General features: G+C 40.4%; 2 protein-coding genes across 2 annotated transcripts in view; both read left to right on the top strand.

The window, feature by feature from the left end:
- Window positions 1-10652, top strand: part of LOC138267194 (extracellular calcium-sensing receptor-like) — a 37111-nt gene extending 26459 nt beyond the window's left edge. The window contains exons 4-6 of the mRNA XM_069216045.1: window positions 3358-4200; window positions 9744-9971; window positions 10566-10652. Coding sequence (XP_069072146.1) covers window positions 3358-4200; window positions 9744-9971; window positions 10566-10652 — 1158 coding nt within the window. The remainder of the gene's footprint in view (window positions 1-3357; window positions 4201-9743; window positions 9972-10565) is intronic.
- Window positions 10653-14269: 3617 nt separating this feature from the next.
- Window positions 14270-15211, top strand: LOC138267771 (vomeronasal type-2 receptor 26-like). Its single transcript, XM_069216963.1, has one exon. The coding sequence runs from the start codon at window positions 14299-14301 to the stop codon at window positions 15079-15081; it is 783 nt and encodes a 260-aa protein (XP_069073064.1). The 5' UTR covers window positions 14270-14298; the 3' UTR covers window positions 15082-15211.
- The last annotated feature ends 1447 nt before the right edge of the window (window positions 15212-16658 follow it).

A 16658-nucleotide genomic window follows, 5' to 3' on the forward strand; every position in this document is an offset into this window, starting at 1 on the left:
CACACCTTTAATATGTTAGTTAAATATATTTCACTAATAATTAATGTTATATAAAAATATATACTTATATAAAAACACATACATTTATATATGTGTATGTGTGTGTGTATATATGTGACAATGATTAAATAAATCTTTTAGATTAGATACTTTTTTTGCTTCATTATTTAAATGTACTACTATGAAAATAAATATATATTATATATAATGAAACATAAAAATATTAACTATTAATATCCAAAACATTACAAATAAAAAAAACAAAAAAAAGATGTTTACAAAAAATATTACAAAAAGTTAGAAACAAATAAAAATATAAACAGTGTAAAATTACAATTATAAACAAATATTAATAATGAATATATCTAACCAATAAAAGGGAATGTATTTAAGTTAATATTCCTACCCCAATTTATCAACAGTAGGGAAAGTGTTGGATGACAGAGGGGATAAATGTATCATTCCCACACCAGTCTATGCAACACTAGGGAAAGTATTAGACTTTGTGGGGGTTAAATGTGCTATTTCCATTCCAGTCTGTGCAAGAGTAGGGAAAACTTTAGACTTTGGAGGGGTTAAAAGTACTATTCCTACTCCAGTCTAAGCAACAGTAGGGAAAGCATTAGACCTCGGAGGGGTAGTAAGTACCATTCTGACCTCCAATCGAGGCAACTCTAGGTAAGCTACTTCACTTCAAACACATTACATATTTGCATAAGCGTATAAACGAGTTGTGGTACGTTGCTTTGATAACGCCGACGTGCTTCCTGTGTTTTGGCAACGCGTTGCTTGGAGATGTAAGGGCTCGCTACCCTGCCATGGACTCGCCGCTATCAAGAGGCCGGAACCTAGCGGTCTAAAGATGGTGTATATATATATATATATAAACAATTAACCAATTTACAAAATTCATAAGCAACATAAGAATTATTTTTCAATTTTAAAATAATGGTTATTTTATTATTACTTAATTACTTGCTACCCTATACCCCCACAAGCCTAGCAACCCGAAGGTAAAATAAATAAGTATAACACAGTTTACGTAAGTGATAGTCAATTAAATGAATATTTGCCAATTATTAATTATTACTTAATTAACTTCCCTTCCAACAACCATAGAAATCAAGCGGTCCACACTTAAAATATAACTAATAAATAATTATTACACAACTAACATAAATATTGATCAATTAAATAATTACCAAATAAAAATTATTATTTATTAAATATTACTTAGTTTACTTTCCACCCCATACCCATACAAACTGAGGAATCCACAACTCCAATAATTCATGATAGATTAATAATTTATTAATAATCAGTAATTACTACCTACAAACTCAGCAACCCACGCCTAAAACTTAACTTAAATAAATGACTGTTACATAATTTACATAATTAATAATCAATTATGTAATTAATAATAAATTAACAGTGCTTGGTAATTGTTACCTAGTTAACGTCCCACATTGTACACCCACAAACTTATCAACCTGTACCTAAAATATAAATAACTCAGTATTAGATAATATCACTTAATGTGAGTCACTTACTTATTTATAAATTATGAATTATTTATTAATTATTATTTAATTAGCTTCCCACCTCATCCCACCCCATCCCCCTACAAACCCAACAACCCACTACAACACTATAAATTACTATTAACAATTAAATTAAAAATTCTAAATCACTTAAAATTACCAACTATATTTGAAAAGAGAATGACAATTATTACACATAAAATAAATATATGAACTAAAACATTAAAATATAAAAAAAACTATGTTCTTTACAGCTGTATTATTGAAAATGATATTAAGAGCGATATTCTTAATAACAATATTACTTACCTGAATTTTTTTTATTCTTGACAACGATATTTTTACATTACGATATTTGTGTATCACAATATTTTATTCTGATACTTCCCTGTCCCGATATAAAAAACTCTATATTTTGTGCAAATATTCTGGATTTGGTGGGCATTTGACCTTTTTATGCTGAGGGATACAGGACCAGTACTATGAAGGCTATTGTGTCAAAGGTTACTTAACAAAATATGACAATGTATGGGTATAATACCAAGCAGCTTAGCGTCATTGTAATGAAAGATAAATCAATACACTGTATTGTGTTAAAGGAAACTTGTTACATTAAACGGTTAGCACAAAGAAAAAGGGAACACTCAAAGATGTGCAGAAAAATACCTTGGGCATATTACTAAATATAGGGTCTTTTGTCGTTTATGCAATAAACCCCCTGTACTGTGAGTCGAAAGTAGGAATATTTTACCCAACATGCCTCGACAATTGAGATACCAATAAAGGTTCAGGAGTATGAATCCACTCCAGATTCTCTCAAAAGCAGCATATTTACATAGAGCGGATCTCAATGTTCAGGCCTCGACCTCCTGAGGCATAAGCCGAAACCTCAGAGCAAAAGTTATAAGAGAGAACTGATCTAAAGATGAAGCAACATGGACCCCGTATTTCAGTCCCATGCACCATCTCGGATGTTTTTTCAAGATGGAAGCAGATAGTTGAGGAAGGGATGTGGAGCAGGATGTGGGGTGGGCAGTGGTGGAGGGGTTTACCTGAATGAGTTAAGCGGATGAATGATGGGAAGGGAGACCTGGGGGAAATATGAGAAAGTGAAAGGGGTGAACTTGTAGCACAACTAGTGTTATTTGTCATTGCCAAGACTCCCTTCTGGGTGAACGTGTGCTTAACAAAACACACAGTATGCTATGATAAGGCTACTGGTTAAAAAAGGGGAACATAGTCATGTATTCATATGAACCACTTTCCCACTGCTTTCTTACCTGTGAATCCAAGCGAGGACAGGCAGCAAAGAAGATAGAAATCACATGAGTCTTGATTGGCCGTAGTGAGGGAAGGTTGTGACCTGGAAATAAAACTCAAGTGACCTGAAGAAGGTATTCATCAGGACTGAAGCTCTAAAGCGCAGTCTCAGCCATTTCCTCAGAGTGCCAATATTTAGAAAGGACAAGGGAAAAGAGGCACGCAGCGTACCAGTAAGGCCTGGCAGTAACAAAAGTTGGCAGGTGATAATGCATTAACGATGTAGGGGATTTTCTGTGCTGAGTTCATCTAGAACTTTAAAGGAAATTACATTAGGATTTTAAAAGCAGTATGGAACATGCTGCCAGAATGAACTATTCGAATACAAACTTTGCCACCACAACAAGTTGCCATTGAAAGTATATATTGTGATTAATTTTTAATTTTTTGGAAAATATTATATTTTTCTTGCCAAAAAACATTGTGATTTTGTGTAAAGGACGAGGAAGTTAAGAATTCTCTTGCTTATGTTTGTAAACTCATATATTTGCAGGTCAGTTATTTTTCAACCAGCTCGTTGCTTAGTGACAAAATCAAATACCCTTCATTCTTTCGAACCATTCCCAGTGATGACATCCAGGCCCGCGGACTTGCCCAGCTGGTGGTACACTTTGGATGGACCTGGGTTGGACTGCTATACAATGAGGATGACTATGGTCTCTTGGGGTCTCAGATTTTAAAGGCTGAGTTTCTGAAATATAATGTCTGCATTGCCTTCCATGAATCAATCCCCCTTGAGCCTTCTAGAGTCAGAATCAGTCTCATTGCAGAGACAGTCATGAGGTCGCGGGTCAATGTCATCATTGCCTTTTGCACTGCCCCGTATTTGATCTTGGTGATGCGGGCTTTGGCCAGGCACAACATTACCATTAAAGTGTGGGTTGCCAGTGAAGGATGGTCGACCTCAACCAGGTTTTCTCACATGGAATTTGTCAACACAATGGGTGACACAATCGGCCTGGCTGTCCATGAGGGTTCAATTCCAGGATTCAAGGATTTCCTTCTTAAAGTTCATCCTGAAAATTCCCTCGGTGACATCTTTGTTAAGCCATTCTGGGAGCGAGTGTTTGGATGTCATTGGCCAATCCCAGAATCCAATCTCACTCGGAAAGCAGAAGAATTAGGCGAAGATTTTACCGTCTGCACAGGTGAAGAAAAGCTGGAAAGGTTCAAAGACAAGAATCAAGATGAGCCGGACATGAGAATCTGCTACATTATTTATAATGCAGTCTACGCTGTGGCTCATGCCCTAAGAAGCATGCACTTCTGTGAGCCAGGGCAAGGGCCATTCATCGGTAACTCGTGTGCCAAGGTCTCCAGTTTCAAGCCCTGGCAGGTGAGTCTTTCGAGTCCCACAAATTATTACTACATCAAACAGGAAACAGAAAGTGGCCCTTCCCTATTTTTTTAAATAGTAATTTTTAAATAAATAAGTATTTTATTCCTATTTATCTTGTAATAATCATATAAACAGCAATCACAGTACCTTTATTATTAATGTGTAAAGGTATTGTTAAAATAGGCATTATTATTACCATTGTTGTTATTATTACAAGTAGCAGCATTATCACATATATTAAAATTGCTAATATGTGCGTTGCTATTCGTGGTGTTTAATATCATGATCATTATTGTTGTTAATATTGTTATGAATTATTCTGCTTATCTCCTATATTCATTATTCTTTATAATATTTAGGCATGAACTGATTTATTTATTTGATAATTAAGGAGGTTTGGAAAGTACTACGAGTTGCCTAATTGAAATATAAGAAGACTGGCTGTTATTATTATTTGGAATTTAGTAATAATGATAATAATAATAATATCTATAGCTCTCTGTAGTAATAGAAGTAATGATAATAGTAGGAAAGTGCCCATTTGTATGGTCACACATTTTTGCCCCAATGCTGATGGTTCTGACTCTGAAGGCGCTCTGGAGCCTGCTAACCAAGCCCCAGTGTCAGTCCTCTCTCCCTAAATATGATGCACGTTAATTGGTATTCCAATTGGTATTCCAATTGGCAAGGACTTTAAACCTGTTGTAGCTCCCTTGTAAATGGTACCAGTGGTACCCAAAGCACGGGAGTTAAAGAGGTAATCAGGAACTGAAGCACTACTGTATATGTGCCATCCTGTGTGACCCAAGAATACATATGACAGCAGGCCTCCTATTGCGGACTGCAGAAACAGTGCAAACTACTCCAACTCGACTTCGCCCTCACCATGTGTGTCAAGGTCAAAACAATGCTTTTAATATACTCCAGTCACCCCTAAGGTAGGCTGCCTAAGCCCAGGAGGTAGTGTGCATTATTTTAAATGTGTAGACATGTAGGTGCAAGCTTATATGTCCCTATAGTAGTCTCTCCTCTTTAGGAGCTTCTATAAGTGGTGAGGGGGCCAGATGCTAACATGGACTGGCACCTGGGCATCCTGAGGTCGGCAACTCCATTATGGCCCCACTGAAGTATGGCATGTTTAGTACTAAAACACGTGCCCTAGGGTACTTGTAACCGTGCCCTGGCCATGAACACCTTTCTCATCACTAATTTTATTGCAAATGTTGCAGTTACAGAAGATGTCATTACTGATGTAATATGCGGAATAAGTAGCAATGCATGGTGAGAGCACAAGTCATAGTTACCTTAGGACTCGAGTTTTAGTTTCTTGAGATAAGTATATCTATAACTGTTGAATTTCTATGGTTTTCTACATGTAAAATGTAAACCTGGCTATAATGTCCATGTAAACTTTATTTTTTTCAGTGAGTTTCTAATGTTTTTCTAACGTTAAGTAATATTTAATTACCTTATGTTAATCCAACCTGAAGGCCGTGCAAGGCAGGGGTTGCCTGCAGGGCCTGGTCTGTGGCCAGGCCCTGTCGGACAACCCCCATAGATATCCAACCATTCACCACACACCGCCTTTGGCCATGCATAGAGAGGGTTGCCTGCAGGGCCTGGTCTACGGTCAGCCCCTCACAGGCACCCAACAGGTCCCCAACCCCACTAGATGCACTGCCTTTGGCCTTGCGCAGCACTGGGTCAGCCAAAGGCACCCACTCCTGTGCCTTGCATGACCTTCGGCTGTGCTCAGCAACAGGGCCTGGCCTTCAGCCTGGCTCTGTGGCCCACCCCTAAAATGCAGGCAACCCGGGAGGGTGACATGCAGCCCTCCTCCCTGGGAATTATCCCCCAGGGCCCACCCAATTAGTAAAAGGGGAGGGGGCTGAGCATCCCCCTCCCTAGGCTGATTTCGGCCACAGAGACCCCACCCCCAAGGCCCGGCCAATCTATCAAACTAGAGGGGGCTGTGTTACCCCCCTTCCAGAGCCAATTTTCACTCCTGGGAACCCATCACCAGGGCCCGGACAATTAGTAAAAGAGAAGGGGGTTGCACTGCTCCAGGTCTCAGCAACTTCATACTGGGTGCCCTGGTATCACCCAGGGCACCCAGTGTGAAGTGTTGGCGGCCACAGGGCGAGGCCTAATGCCCCCATGCCCCCATGGTTCCTGCTGGCTCCCTTTCTCCAGTGGTAGCCAGCATTGCTCCTGCATGCAGGGAGCAACAAAAAATTGGGCTCCCTGCATGCAGGAGCAATTTTCTTTTTCATCAGTTTTTCTGCCCGCTTCCCAGCAGGCCAGGAAATAGATGAAAAATCCACTGCCAGTAGGCAGGAGCAGGAAAACGGATCGCCCCACTGGGAGCAGACTTACTGTTTGCTCCCACCTGGCGGAAGCTGTCAAAGCTCTCACCAAATGAAACCAAACATCTCTGTTCTTGGGATAGGCACATAGGGAGCCAGCCGTGTCCCCAGGGCCAGCCACAGCTCCAGGGTGGGGGGCCATTTGGTTCCCCTCCTTTCTATGTGCACAGGCTGGCCCAGAGGAGGTGGTGGTCCCCGGGGCCAAAAATGGCCCTGGAATGGGGGCTAGCATCGCCCCAACTCTTAAATTAGCATTGGCCTGGCTCTGGGGAGGTGGCAATCCCCAGGGCCATAAACGGCCTTGGCCGGGGGGAGCGCAGTCCACCATCCTCCCTTATTTTTCCATTGACCTAGGTCTGGGGAGATGGTCCTAAAAGGTCCTAAAAGGCCCAGTAGGGTGGTCCTCGTGGCCCCCTCCCCTTTGAGAGATTGGCCTTGCCCCAGTGGCTGGCAGAAGACTGCCAACACTGGCGGTCTGCTGGCACCTGTGGCTTCGGCAGTGTTAAGAAAAGAACGTCAAAGTCATAATGAGGGCCTAAATATTACTAGTGCGTTTTTCCAAAAATGGTGGCTCACATCTTCAGCACCAAGGACAGCCAAGACAACCCTGTAGCCTGGCCCTAGGAGCCGGGAAAATAAATTGCACTGAGTGTTGAACCCTGGCCCTGGGACCTGCGTCACCTTAACACTCAGTTGTTTCCACTGGGCTTGACCTGCAAGCGACCGAATGACACTAGTTGTTTTCTTCATTGACAGCAATGTTAAAGTTTGACACTAGTGAACTGCACTTATTTATTTTTTCTTCTAAAATCCTTAACTCCAGTTATGCTGATCCAGTTGTGTTAATTTTGATGTCCAAATTTATTTTAAAAAAAGAATCTGCTCTATTTTTATAATTTGGTGTTGAATTTCTTTTGACTACCAGGACTGTGCTAGGGATTTATTATTGTGGATCCAGAGGACCAGGTTTAGGGTATTGTGAGAGCATTGCATAGTGAGACCTAACTAGCCTCACTGCATAGTAGTACACTTTCCTGCAATAATAATAACTCTACTAACACTACTACAACTAATAATAACAATATTAATAATAACTGTTATTTTTTATTGTTCTTGTTACTAATATTATTAAACTACTCTTGCATTTATATGAAGCATTTTTTCCTTACTCACTGCTGGAAAAAGGACAACAACATACAAAATCATAAGCTTCTACACAGCGCAGTATAGAAGGAAGAATTGCATAAATGGATAAAAACCTGAAGTATTAATATGACATGTATTTATAGCTAAATAAAGTATTTTGCAGTTACAAAAGCAGAATCGTAAATCTGAGACAGAATAAACTAAGGATTCTTTTAGGATTATCATGAAAAAAGTATATCCATTCTTGAAGGAGTCTGAAGATGGGGAAAGCTGCCCATTTTTAGAGGCAGAATTGTGTGTTGCATTTTGAAGTGAGCTGAAGTATCTGTAGAAGTAGCCCATTCAGGAGACTATAAGGGGTGTTAGGGGCAAGAGTAATTGGAGCAGTAAAGAATAGGTCAACAAAAGAGTTGAACTTTAAGGAATGTGAGGGAAGGAATAGTAATAGGTAGAGATCACTCAGAGACAAGTGATGGTTGCATAGATGCCTCAACAATGTTAGTTTGAGGAGATAAAAAGGAGAGAGAAATGATGTAGAAAGAATGCAGCCTGCCATTTATCCAGGGTATGACCTTGTTGGGAATATCCCTACACTGTATTTTTATCAGGCAGTCCTTAAACCCTATAAAAACCACAAAATAAGATGATGGACGGAGTGTTGAAACTTTTCAAATGCTCACCCCCCAGTCACAGATCTGGGTTTAATCCATTGTTAGCTTGACCTTAGTTAGTGTAGTTACCTGGGCATGTCCACATGAATTTACCTGGAATGTATCCAAAATGATTTCATTTTCTAATCCCTAGTAGGTGAAGAAAACATTTCCCACTCTATTTAATAAAGCTGAGTTACCTCAGCTAGATATTTATCAAACTTCCAGCAAATTGTTCTCCTGTTATTAGCTGGTTCAACAGGGTTAGGGTAGAGGTTGTATGTATATATCTGGGCCCATTTACTACTGGCCTGAGTTAAAGTCTCAGTGTGAGAGGATCATGATCAGTTTCTACTCACCTTATTACCCAGTTCTCTAGGTTATTTCAGACATAAAATATAAGTGAACTCCTAAGACCTGCTTCATAAGTGTTTTTGACCGGGCTATCAGAAATTGTGTGGCCATTTAATGGCCGGAGATGCATCTCCAGTAGTTGATTTACAAATGCCTCGCCCTTTCTGCATGTCTTGTCCCATGCCGTATCAGAGTCAGGTATATTGAAACAATGATCCTCCATAAGCATCTCATCGTTAACCGTTCGGTCCATTGGGTGGACATTGAAATCCCCACAGACCAAAAGGAGATGTTTGCCCCTCTCACCCTTTGCTTCCTCCATATCAAAGAGGCTTTGACTTTGACCACAATGTGCATTGACCCTTATTCATGCAACCCTTTACATTATAGTTCCAGCATGCATATAAGTCACAGATCTACAGAAAGATCCTTGAAATCCAGTGGCAAGAAATATGTGAAGGCTCAGGAATTACAAAGTTGAGAGCTGGAAGGAGTGAGTTTCTCAACCAGAGCTGAAACTGATTAGTTGAGCAAATGTGTGCATTTTCACTTTTTAACTTACCTTTTTTTCTTCTGAGGAAAAATATTTTTCCAAGAGCAAGATCATTTCCCCTATATACCATTGATATTGAAAGCGATGGAAAAGAATTTGCACCTGCTATTGGCAGGAGTAAATGTATGGCTATTTTCAGGGTGAGAAAAGGATGGAAAAAGTTTGTGAATGCCCCAAAAACTAGCTTTCAGAGTGTTCCTGCTCGAGAGCACCCACTCCCTATTGCCAGGCCCCGGGAAGAAAATCTTTATGTGAGTAAATCCATTTGGTACTGTGGAATCAGTTTTTGCTATTCTCAAAAGTGAATTTACTCACCCCAAAAATGATTTTGAGATGTGATCTAGCCTTACATCTGTAAATAGGCTTTTGATTCGGACCTCTAATTACTGAAGTTAGCCTCTGCACCACACCTAATCACTTTTGCTTTACAATGACTCTGTAAGCAAATGGATCTTTCTATTTCTACTCTAGCTTCTCCATTACATGAAGCGTGTGCACTTTCAGAACAAGAATGGGGAGAAAGTATCATTTGACACACATGGCAATCAACCTGCCCTCTATGACGTCATAAACTGGCAGCGCGGCTCTGATGGTGCGATCCAGTTTATAAAGACCGGGCTCTTCAACACTGTGGCGCCCTATGGAAAGGAGCTCTATGTCAACGACAGTGCCCTACTGTGGACCAAACAGGGTAAAGAGGTACATAGGCATACAGCAAACAGAAGGATTCAGTCACATGTATCAAACTTTTCCAGAAAAATCTCAATCTCATGAGCACAAATTTAGCAAATTATAAGGTTTTGCATACTTGTTGTGAGAATTTTCCCTAGAACAGTGGGCCCTGAAGACTACACGTTCCACAATAGAAAACACCGCACACTCTCCCTTAATTTATACATTAAAGCATCTGGTCTTAATGATAGTCTGAGTTTTTTAACCACATTGACATACTTCTTATTTTGAGGACAAAAATAATTACTTCCATACCCTGATCATTTTTTTGTATGGTGGAGGTGGTGCATTTAACCAAATGAAAAGCTATTGTTTTGGGTTGAAACGTGTGAAATTTCAGAAAATGGAAAGCTAGTTTTCCAAAACTCATAGATCCATTTAGCAAAAACTCAAAACCAGCTGTATGGGCAAAAAACGTGTATGGACTGTTTCAGAAAGTCCTGGTTTCTTTCTGAAGTCTGGAGCTGTAGGTTTGAAGTACCCAGTAATTAGTTTGCGTAAGTGGTTGCCGAAGGGAGCCACAGCACTCATTCTGAGGCACGGGCACTTTCTGTTCCACAGAGCAAGCCACAGAAAAACACTAATGGAGAAAAGAAGGAGGAGGAGAAAGATGAAAAAAACTGTGACAAAGCAAAAGAACAGCAATGAAAAAGTGAGATAAAGGGCAGGGAGTGTCTGGTGGTGGATTAAAGAAGTATGAGATGGAATTAAGAATATGCAGCCCTGGCATTCGGCACGCTGACATTCCATAGCACAAGTGCCAGGCTTCTAAGCAAAAATGTGGACCTCAACACTTATTCATTTTTCAGGTACAACTTAAGACAAATGCATGCTGCCTGAACTTGTAGGATTCCTGTGACTTGGACTAGTGGCGCTAGTGTCTGAAACTGTGAGACTTGTCTAACCTGAGGACTAGGTCTGTTGTTATGGCCCGAGATTAAGATATATGAGTACATTTTTATTTTCACACCCTGTCCATTCCAAGTACAGTGCCAGTCATAGAATATTACTCAGCCTCTACTATGATTTTCCTTTTCCAAACTGTTGGTAAAACCTTTGGCTTTTCTGAATTAATTAAAACTTCTACTGCAAAATGCACCATTCATTGTAATTTTATCAAATAGTTCTTCATTGTAGAACACGCTGTTAAGGGGGTTCTACTAATTTGCTCACTGGGTGAAATTTAGATTGCTCTGTATTTAACACTTTCCAGCCACTGTTGACAAACCTGATGGAAGGCTTCTTAGAGAAGACAGGAGGCTCCCAAAAAGATGCTGGCACTTTGAATGGATTTCTTGGAAAACAGGATAAGAAATATACAGAAGGCAGAGAGAGGGGTTGCAAGTTTCAGTATCACTGGATTAACAAATAGAAATGTTTACATGTTGACTTATAAATGTGAGACCAAGTATTTCTTAAGTGCCTTTCTTTTGCTAAGGTTCCTCCATCGATGTGCAGCGAAAGCTGCCTTCCTGGCCACAGAAAGGCAGCACAGGCAGGGCACCCATCCTGTTGCTTCGACTGCGTAATGTGCTCTGAGGGTGAGATGTCTAAAGAGCCAGGTAAGGATTTGCTGTTGGTTTATTGCATAACTCTTGATTTTGATTCAGGTGCCACAGGGCTGCCGTTTGGCTTTCACCTGGAGCTCAGAGAACTCGTAACTTTTGACGCAGCTTCATTTTTGGGTATTTGCCCGAGTGATGGCGTAGGGCCTTTGATCGTGAATTGACACAGGCCTCTCTGGGTATATGAGCCTGCCTACTGATGTTCTGGGCTCATGTAGAAACACTAGTGTCCTTTTCACTCTTTTGCTAACTATTTGCATACCTCTGAAGATGTGGGAAGTACGTGTACTTCCCCGTAACCGCTTCTATTCAGACCGCCTACAAAAACCCCGCCTGCATTTGACACGCCATGTGGTATTCTGCCTGTAGCCTTCACAAGACCTCCTGGGGCTATATTGCCCTGCATGGACAAGGGACTGTATTCCTTCATCCACTCTGTGCATTTTGGGGGACTACCAGGTTCACATTCAGATGTGCAATAATCTTTCCAGCAAGTCCCATTCTCTTCATTGTTATTACTTTGACTATAATCTTATAATCCCAGGTAAACCCCTACCCACCCCCAAACTCACTTTTGGTATCTCAGAGGCTGTAGTAATTCATTTTCTACATACTTCCAGTTTTTGTTGATAACCATAGTGGGATGGTTTAGAACCTTCTCAACTGCTCCAAATGAGAAAAATGATTGAGGAGGGTGGATAAGTTTTAATAAAAGAAAAAATGTATTCTGCAGTTAGAATAAACTTTACTATTTACAGGTTCCATCCATACAAGGGAAACATGAAGTCTAGTTAATAGGTACTGGTTTAGCAAACCTATTGACACAGTTTGAAGAATGAATTATTGCAAGTCTGTGAACCAGCATAATGTACAAATGGAAAAAATACATAAGCAATCTGATTTTCACAAAGAAAAGACAAAATGTTATTGTCATGTTCAATTGTCAGGTGCCTGCATCTTGATGATACGGGTCCATGATACTTTTAGAAACCACTTTGAGGTTGTGAATTATCTTCTTCATTATGTAGTGTACTCAGAATATCCTCTGTTTTCGAATACAGTAGAATCCCAGTCAAAAAAAATACCGATTTGCAATGTAAATGGAAGCCTGATTTGGAATGTAGTTTATAAACATGCCTTTTGATGTATGACACCAAAGTATTTTATGTATTTATGAACGAAATTCAGTCATTCTTGGGTAAATTGACAGTCTGAGATTTTTCTGATGACTGATTTTTTTGTCTGTGATCATTTTTCAATCTAATAGTTTGTGTGCATGCGTAGTAGTTTATGTGCATTTCATATGTACATACATACACAAGTTAATTGCCATGTGTAATAAACTTAATTTTGGTTTGATAGTTTTTCATTTGCACATTATCACTTGGTGTCAGTAGACAACAACTAATCACACCAACCTTTGAGCATGCCTTATACAAGAGAAAAATCTCTAGATGCTTGTGAAGGTGTGAGGTGTCGGTTGCATAATGGGGGAGTTTGTGACAACAGAGGACTTCGTGATTTTTGCCTTTTCTTTAGGTCTTGTAGTCACCATACCCCTGGAAGAAAACCCACGATGGAACCAGTGTAGGTGTGTGATGTGGCTGTTAGAAGGTGGCTGATGATGCCAGTTTGGCTAGGTAGATTGTATAATTTTCTGTTCTAGACATACACTTTTTGTACTGTCTTCAGAGATCTTACACATGTGTGTCTGGTGAGTTGAAGACCAGTGTACTGCATTACCACAAGTACAATGTTGTAGGCATATTTCAGTTCTCGAAGAAATTGAATCTATGAATTATGAAGGTGTAATTGGCTGTTCCACCAATGTTTTGTCAGGGCCACTATGGTTCCATATGTACGGTGGGAAGCAATGACTAAATACACATGTGCACACTATGAAATGTCAAAATAACATACGTGTTCTGCAGAGAAGTCTAGTCATGAAGCTGAATAAGCAACCATTGTGAAGTGGCATTGTTATTTTGGTACAGCAAGACAAATAACCCTCAAACCATGTGCATTGTTGTATGAACTTTAAGTCAGTGTAGTTTGTATGGTGCACAATACAAAGGTCCATGGCTTTAAGGCTTTCTCGAGAGATACAGAACTGCAAGGGAGAGAACCAAGTTCTTAGAGCACTCAGACTAGCTGAATATATCACTCACAGGGCTTTTCATTTTCATGACATGTGGACTCAGCAACATTAACTGTATGTTCCAGTCCCTTCCAAGCTGAACAGATAAATGAGGCATATTCATTACATTTATTTCAGGCACATCATGACAATTTTATAGGCAACTCATACTGCTAAGCACTTCAAGATAACACAGTCAGCTCAAACATTGTTGGTCAAAATATGTGGCTTGTGTGTTTGACAAGAAGCAAACTAAAGCAGTAAAATAGCTGTGACAAACAACTTCCTGATACTACTTGAAGCAAAACCTGTTTTTTCTGAATTAATGATATTGTTTTTGAAAGCAGGATTCTTTGTTATCACAAAGAGCATCTATAGTTTATTATTGTATTGGAAAATGTAATTTCTTATCTAAAAAATTAATATCCCAATCATCCATTTTCTTACAGATTCCAGTAGTTGTTGGCCATGTCCAAATGACCAGTGGCCCAATAAGTGGAGAAGTGGCTGTGTTCCCAAAATAATAGAATTCCTTTCCTATGATGAGCCCCTGGGTGCCACTCTGACTGCCACTGTGATACTTTACATCTTCATGACTGTAATTGTTTTGTGCTTTTTTGTTAAGTACAGAGAGACGCCAATCATCAAAGCCAACAACAGAACCCTCAGTTATCTTATACTTTTGGCCCTAATGATGAGTTTCCTTTGTTCTTTTCTCTTCATCGGGGAACCTCTGCCAACAACCTGCTTTTTTCGCCAGCCTGCATTTGGCATTATATTTGTCATCTGTGTGTCCTGTGTATTAGCCAAAACTATCATTGTGGTTATTGCTTTTAATGCGACAAAACCCAACAGTAATATAAGGAGGTGGCTGAGTCTGTGGGTTCCACTTATTACAGTATCTGTTTGCACAGTTCTTCAGGTTGTAATTTGTGCTACTTGGTTAATGCTGTGTCCTCCTTTCCCTGTTAAAGAAATGAAATTGAAGACTGGGACCATCATCTTTCACTGCAATGAATGTTCAGAGACTGCCTTCTGGTGCATGATGGGCTATATGGGTTTCTTGGCCTGTGTCAGCTTCACCGTGGCTTTTTTTGCACGAAAGTTGCCTGATAGCTTTAATGAGGCCAAGTGGATCACACTCAGCATGCTCATCTTTCTCAGCGTTTGGGTCTCATTCTTTCCGGGCTATCTGAACACACAGGGGAAGTACATGGTGGCTGTGGAGGTCTTCGGAATTATCGCTTCTAGTGCTGGCTTACTCATCTGCATATTTGTCCCAAAGTTTTACATCTTGTTTCTGAAACCTGAAATGAACACTAAAGAACATCTGCTCGAAGGGTCCTCCAGGAGAAAGAGAGAGGCGAAGTTTTAGACATCATCAAATGCTTGCTTCTTGTTGGGCATTCACATTTGAGAATTTTCTCAATAATTGTAGGTGTGTATTTTGACACAAAGGGGCAAATACATTAAAATGTAATGCAATGTTGTGAAACAAACATTGAAACAAAGTTGATGCACTGATTTGTGCTAAGAAAAGAGTGCAGTGCAGGGTCATATCTGTCAAGATGTGGCTCTGCTGATCTTTTCCCCTTCACTGATGCACCAACAGGCTGCTTAGTACCGTACGAACACCTTTGCCCTATAGAGTAAAGCTATGTGTGGTTTTGCACTGGAATGACACCCTTCTAAACGTTACTACTTTGTTTAAACTACATGCAACACATAAGGTAATGTGTAAACGGTTAGGTGAAATTAAAAGATTTGACCTACTTAGTGTGCCTCTTGAAGGCATTATTTTTTGGTGCGAAGCCCTATCTATCAATTTCAGTACATCTTTTTTGGAATCAAAAACCATGGATAGTAGCATGAGAATACCAGTGTATCATAAATGGAAATCCCCCATGAAGCAAAAATGCACAAAGCAGTGGAAAGGGAAATCTGCATTGCTTTTAGGGCTACTTTCTCATGTTCTAAAGTGCACACTGTTCAAGACTCTCATCGGTTTGCCTGTCTCTGCGTTACTTTCCACTGGCACAAAGCTTGATAAATGTGCCCATAGTGTCTTTTTGGGGGGACTGTGGAAACAGGACTTCCTCACAAATTGTGAGGACCCCTGTACCTCCTCCTCAGGTAGCCCCTGGCCTAATACTAGAAAGGAAGAGGAAGGCTGAGGGACCAGATGGCTGAGCCTCACCAGCTCTTCTAACTGAGAAATGCCCCGAAAAATGGTTTTAGACAATGATACCTTTATCACAGACCACCACAGGCCCGTCTCTACTCGGTGGGCCAGGGTTACCAGGCCCACCCAAACATGCCCCCTGCCTCTCCCACTGATGGCATCAAAGTCAATAAAAGATGCACATGCATACTAAATAAAAGGTTCCTCTGTGTCGGTGGCCGAATATTGATTTTCTTCCTCCTATTACTCTTGACCAGCGGAGGAAAGAATTCATCCTAATAGACCTACACCTTTCATGATCTTTCCTGAACCCGGCAGTTGCTGCTTTATTAGAACATTGGAAAGTTGGCAGCTCCTTTGAAAACAATGGAGTGCTCCGGGCTTTTACTGGCCGGTAAAAGCCTGCAGCGCCAACATTCCAATGTTCTCTTTGTTCACAGCAAGAGCTGTGAACAAAGCCTCACGGAGCCCAAGGGGATTTTAATCCCCTTGGGCTTTGTGAGGAATTTGTTTTATTTAATAGAACATTCTGGCCTGAGTGGCAGAATATTCTAACAGCCTTAGAACGCGCCATAGCGGGCTCTTCCGGCTATTAAAGGCCCTCTTCGGCTCGTGCCTTTAACACGGGAGCGGGCCTTTAATAGCCGGAAGAGGCCGCTATGGCGGTTTCTAAGGCTATATTAGATCGGGCTGCATGGCAGGGATTGACATTAAAGTTCCAAACAGGTGAGACAATGTTGCAGTAGTGCTGGGCCTTTTCTTCACGTTTT

The sequence above is a fragment of the Pleurodeles waltl genome, chromosome 12 (assembly GCF_031143425.1).
Source record: "Pleurodeles waltl isolate 20211129_DDA chromosome 12, aPleWal1.hap1.20221129, whole genome shotgun sequence".
Classification (NCBI taxonomy): domain Eukaryota; kingdom Metazoa; phylum Chordata; class Amphibia; order Caudata; family Salamandridae; genus Pleurodeles; species Pleurodeles waltl.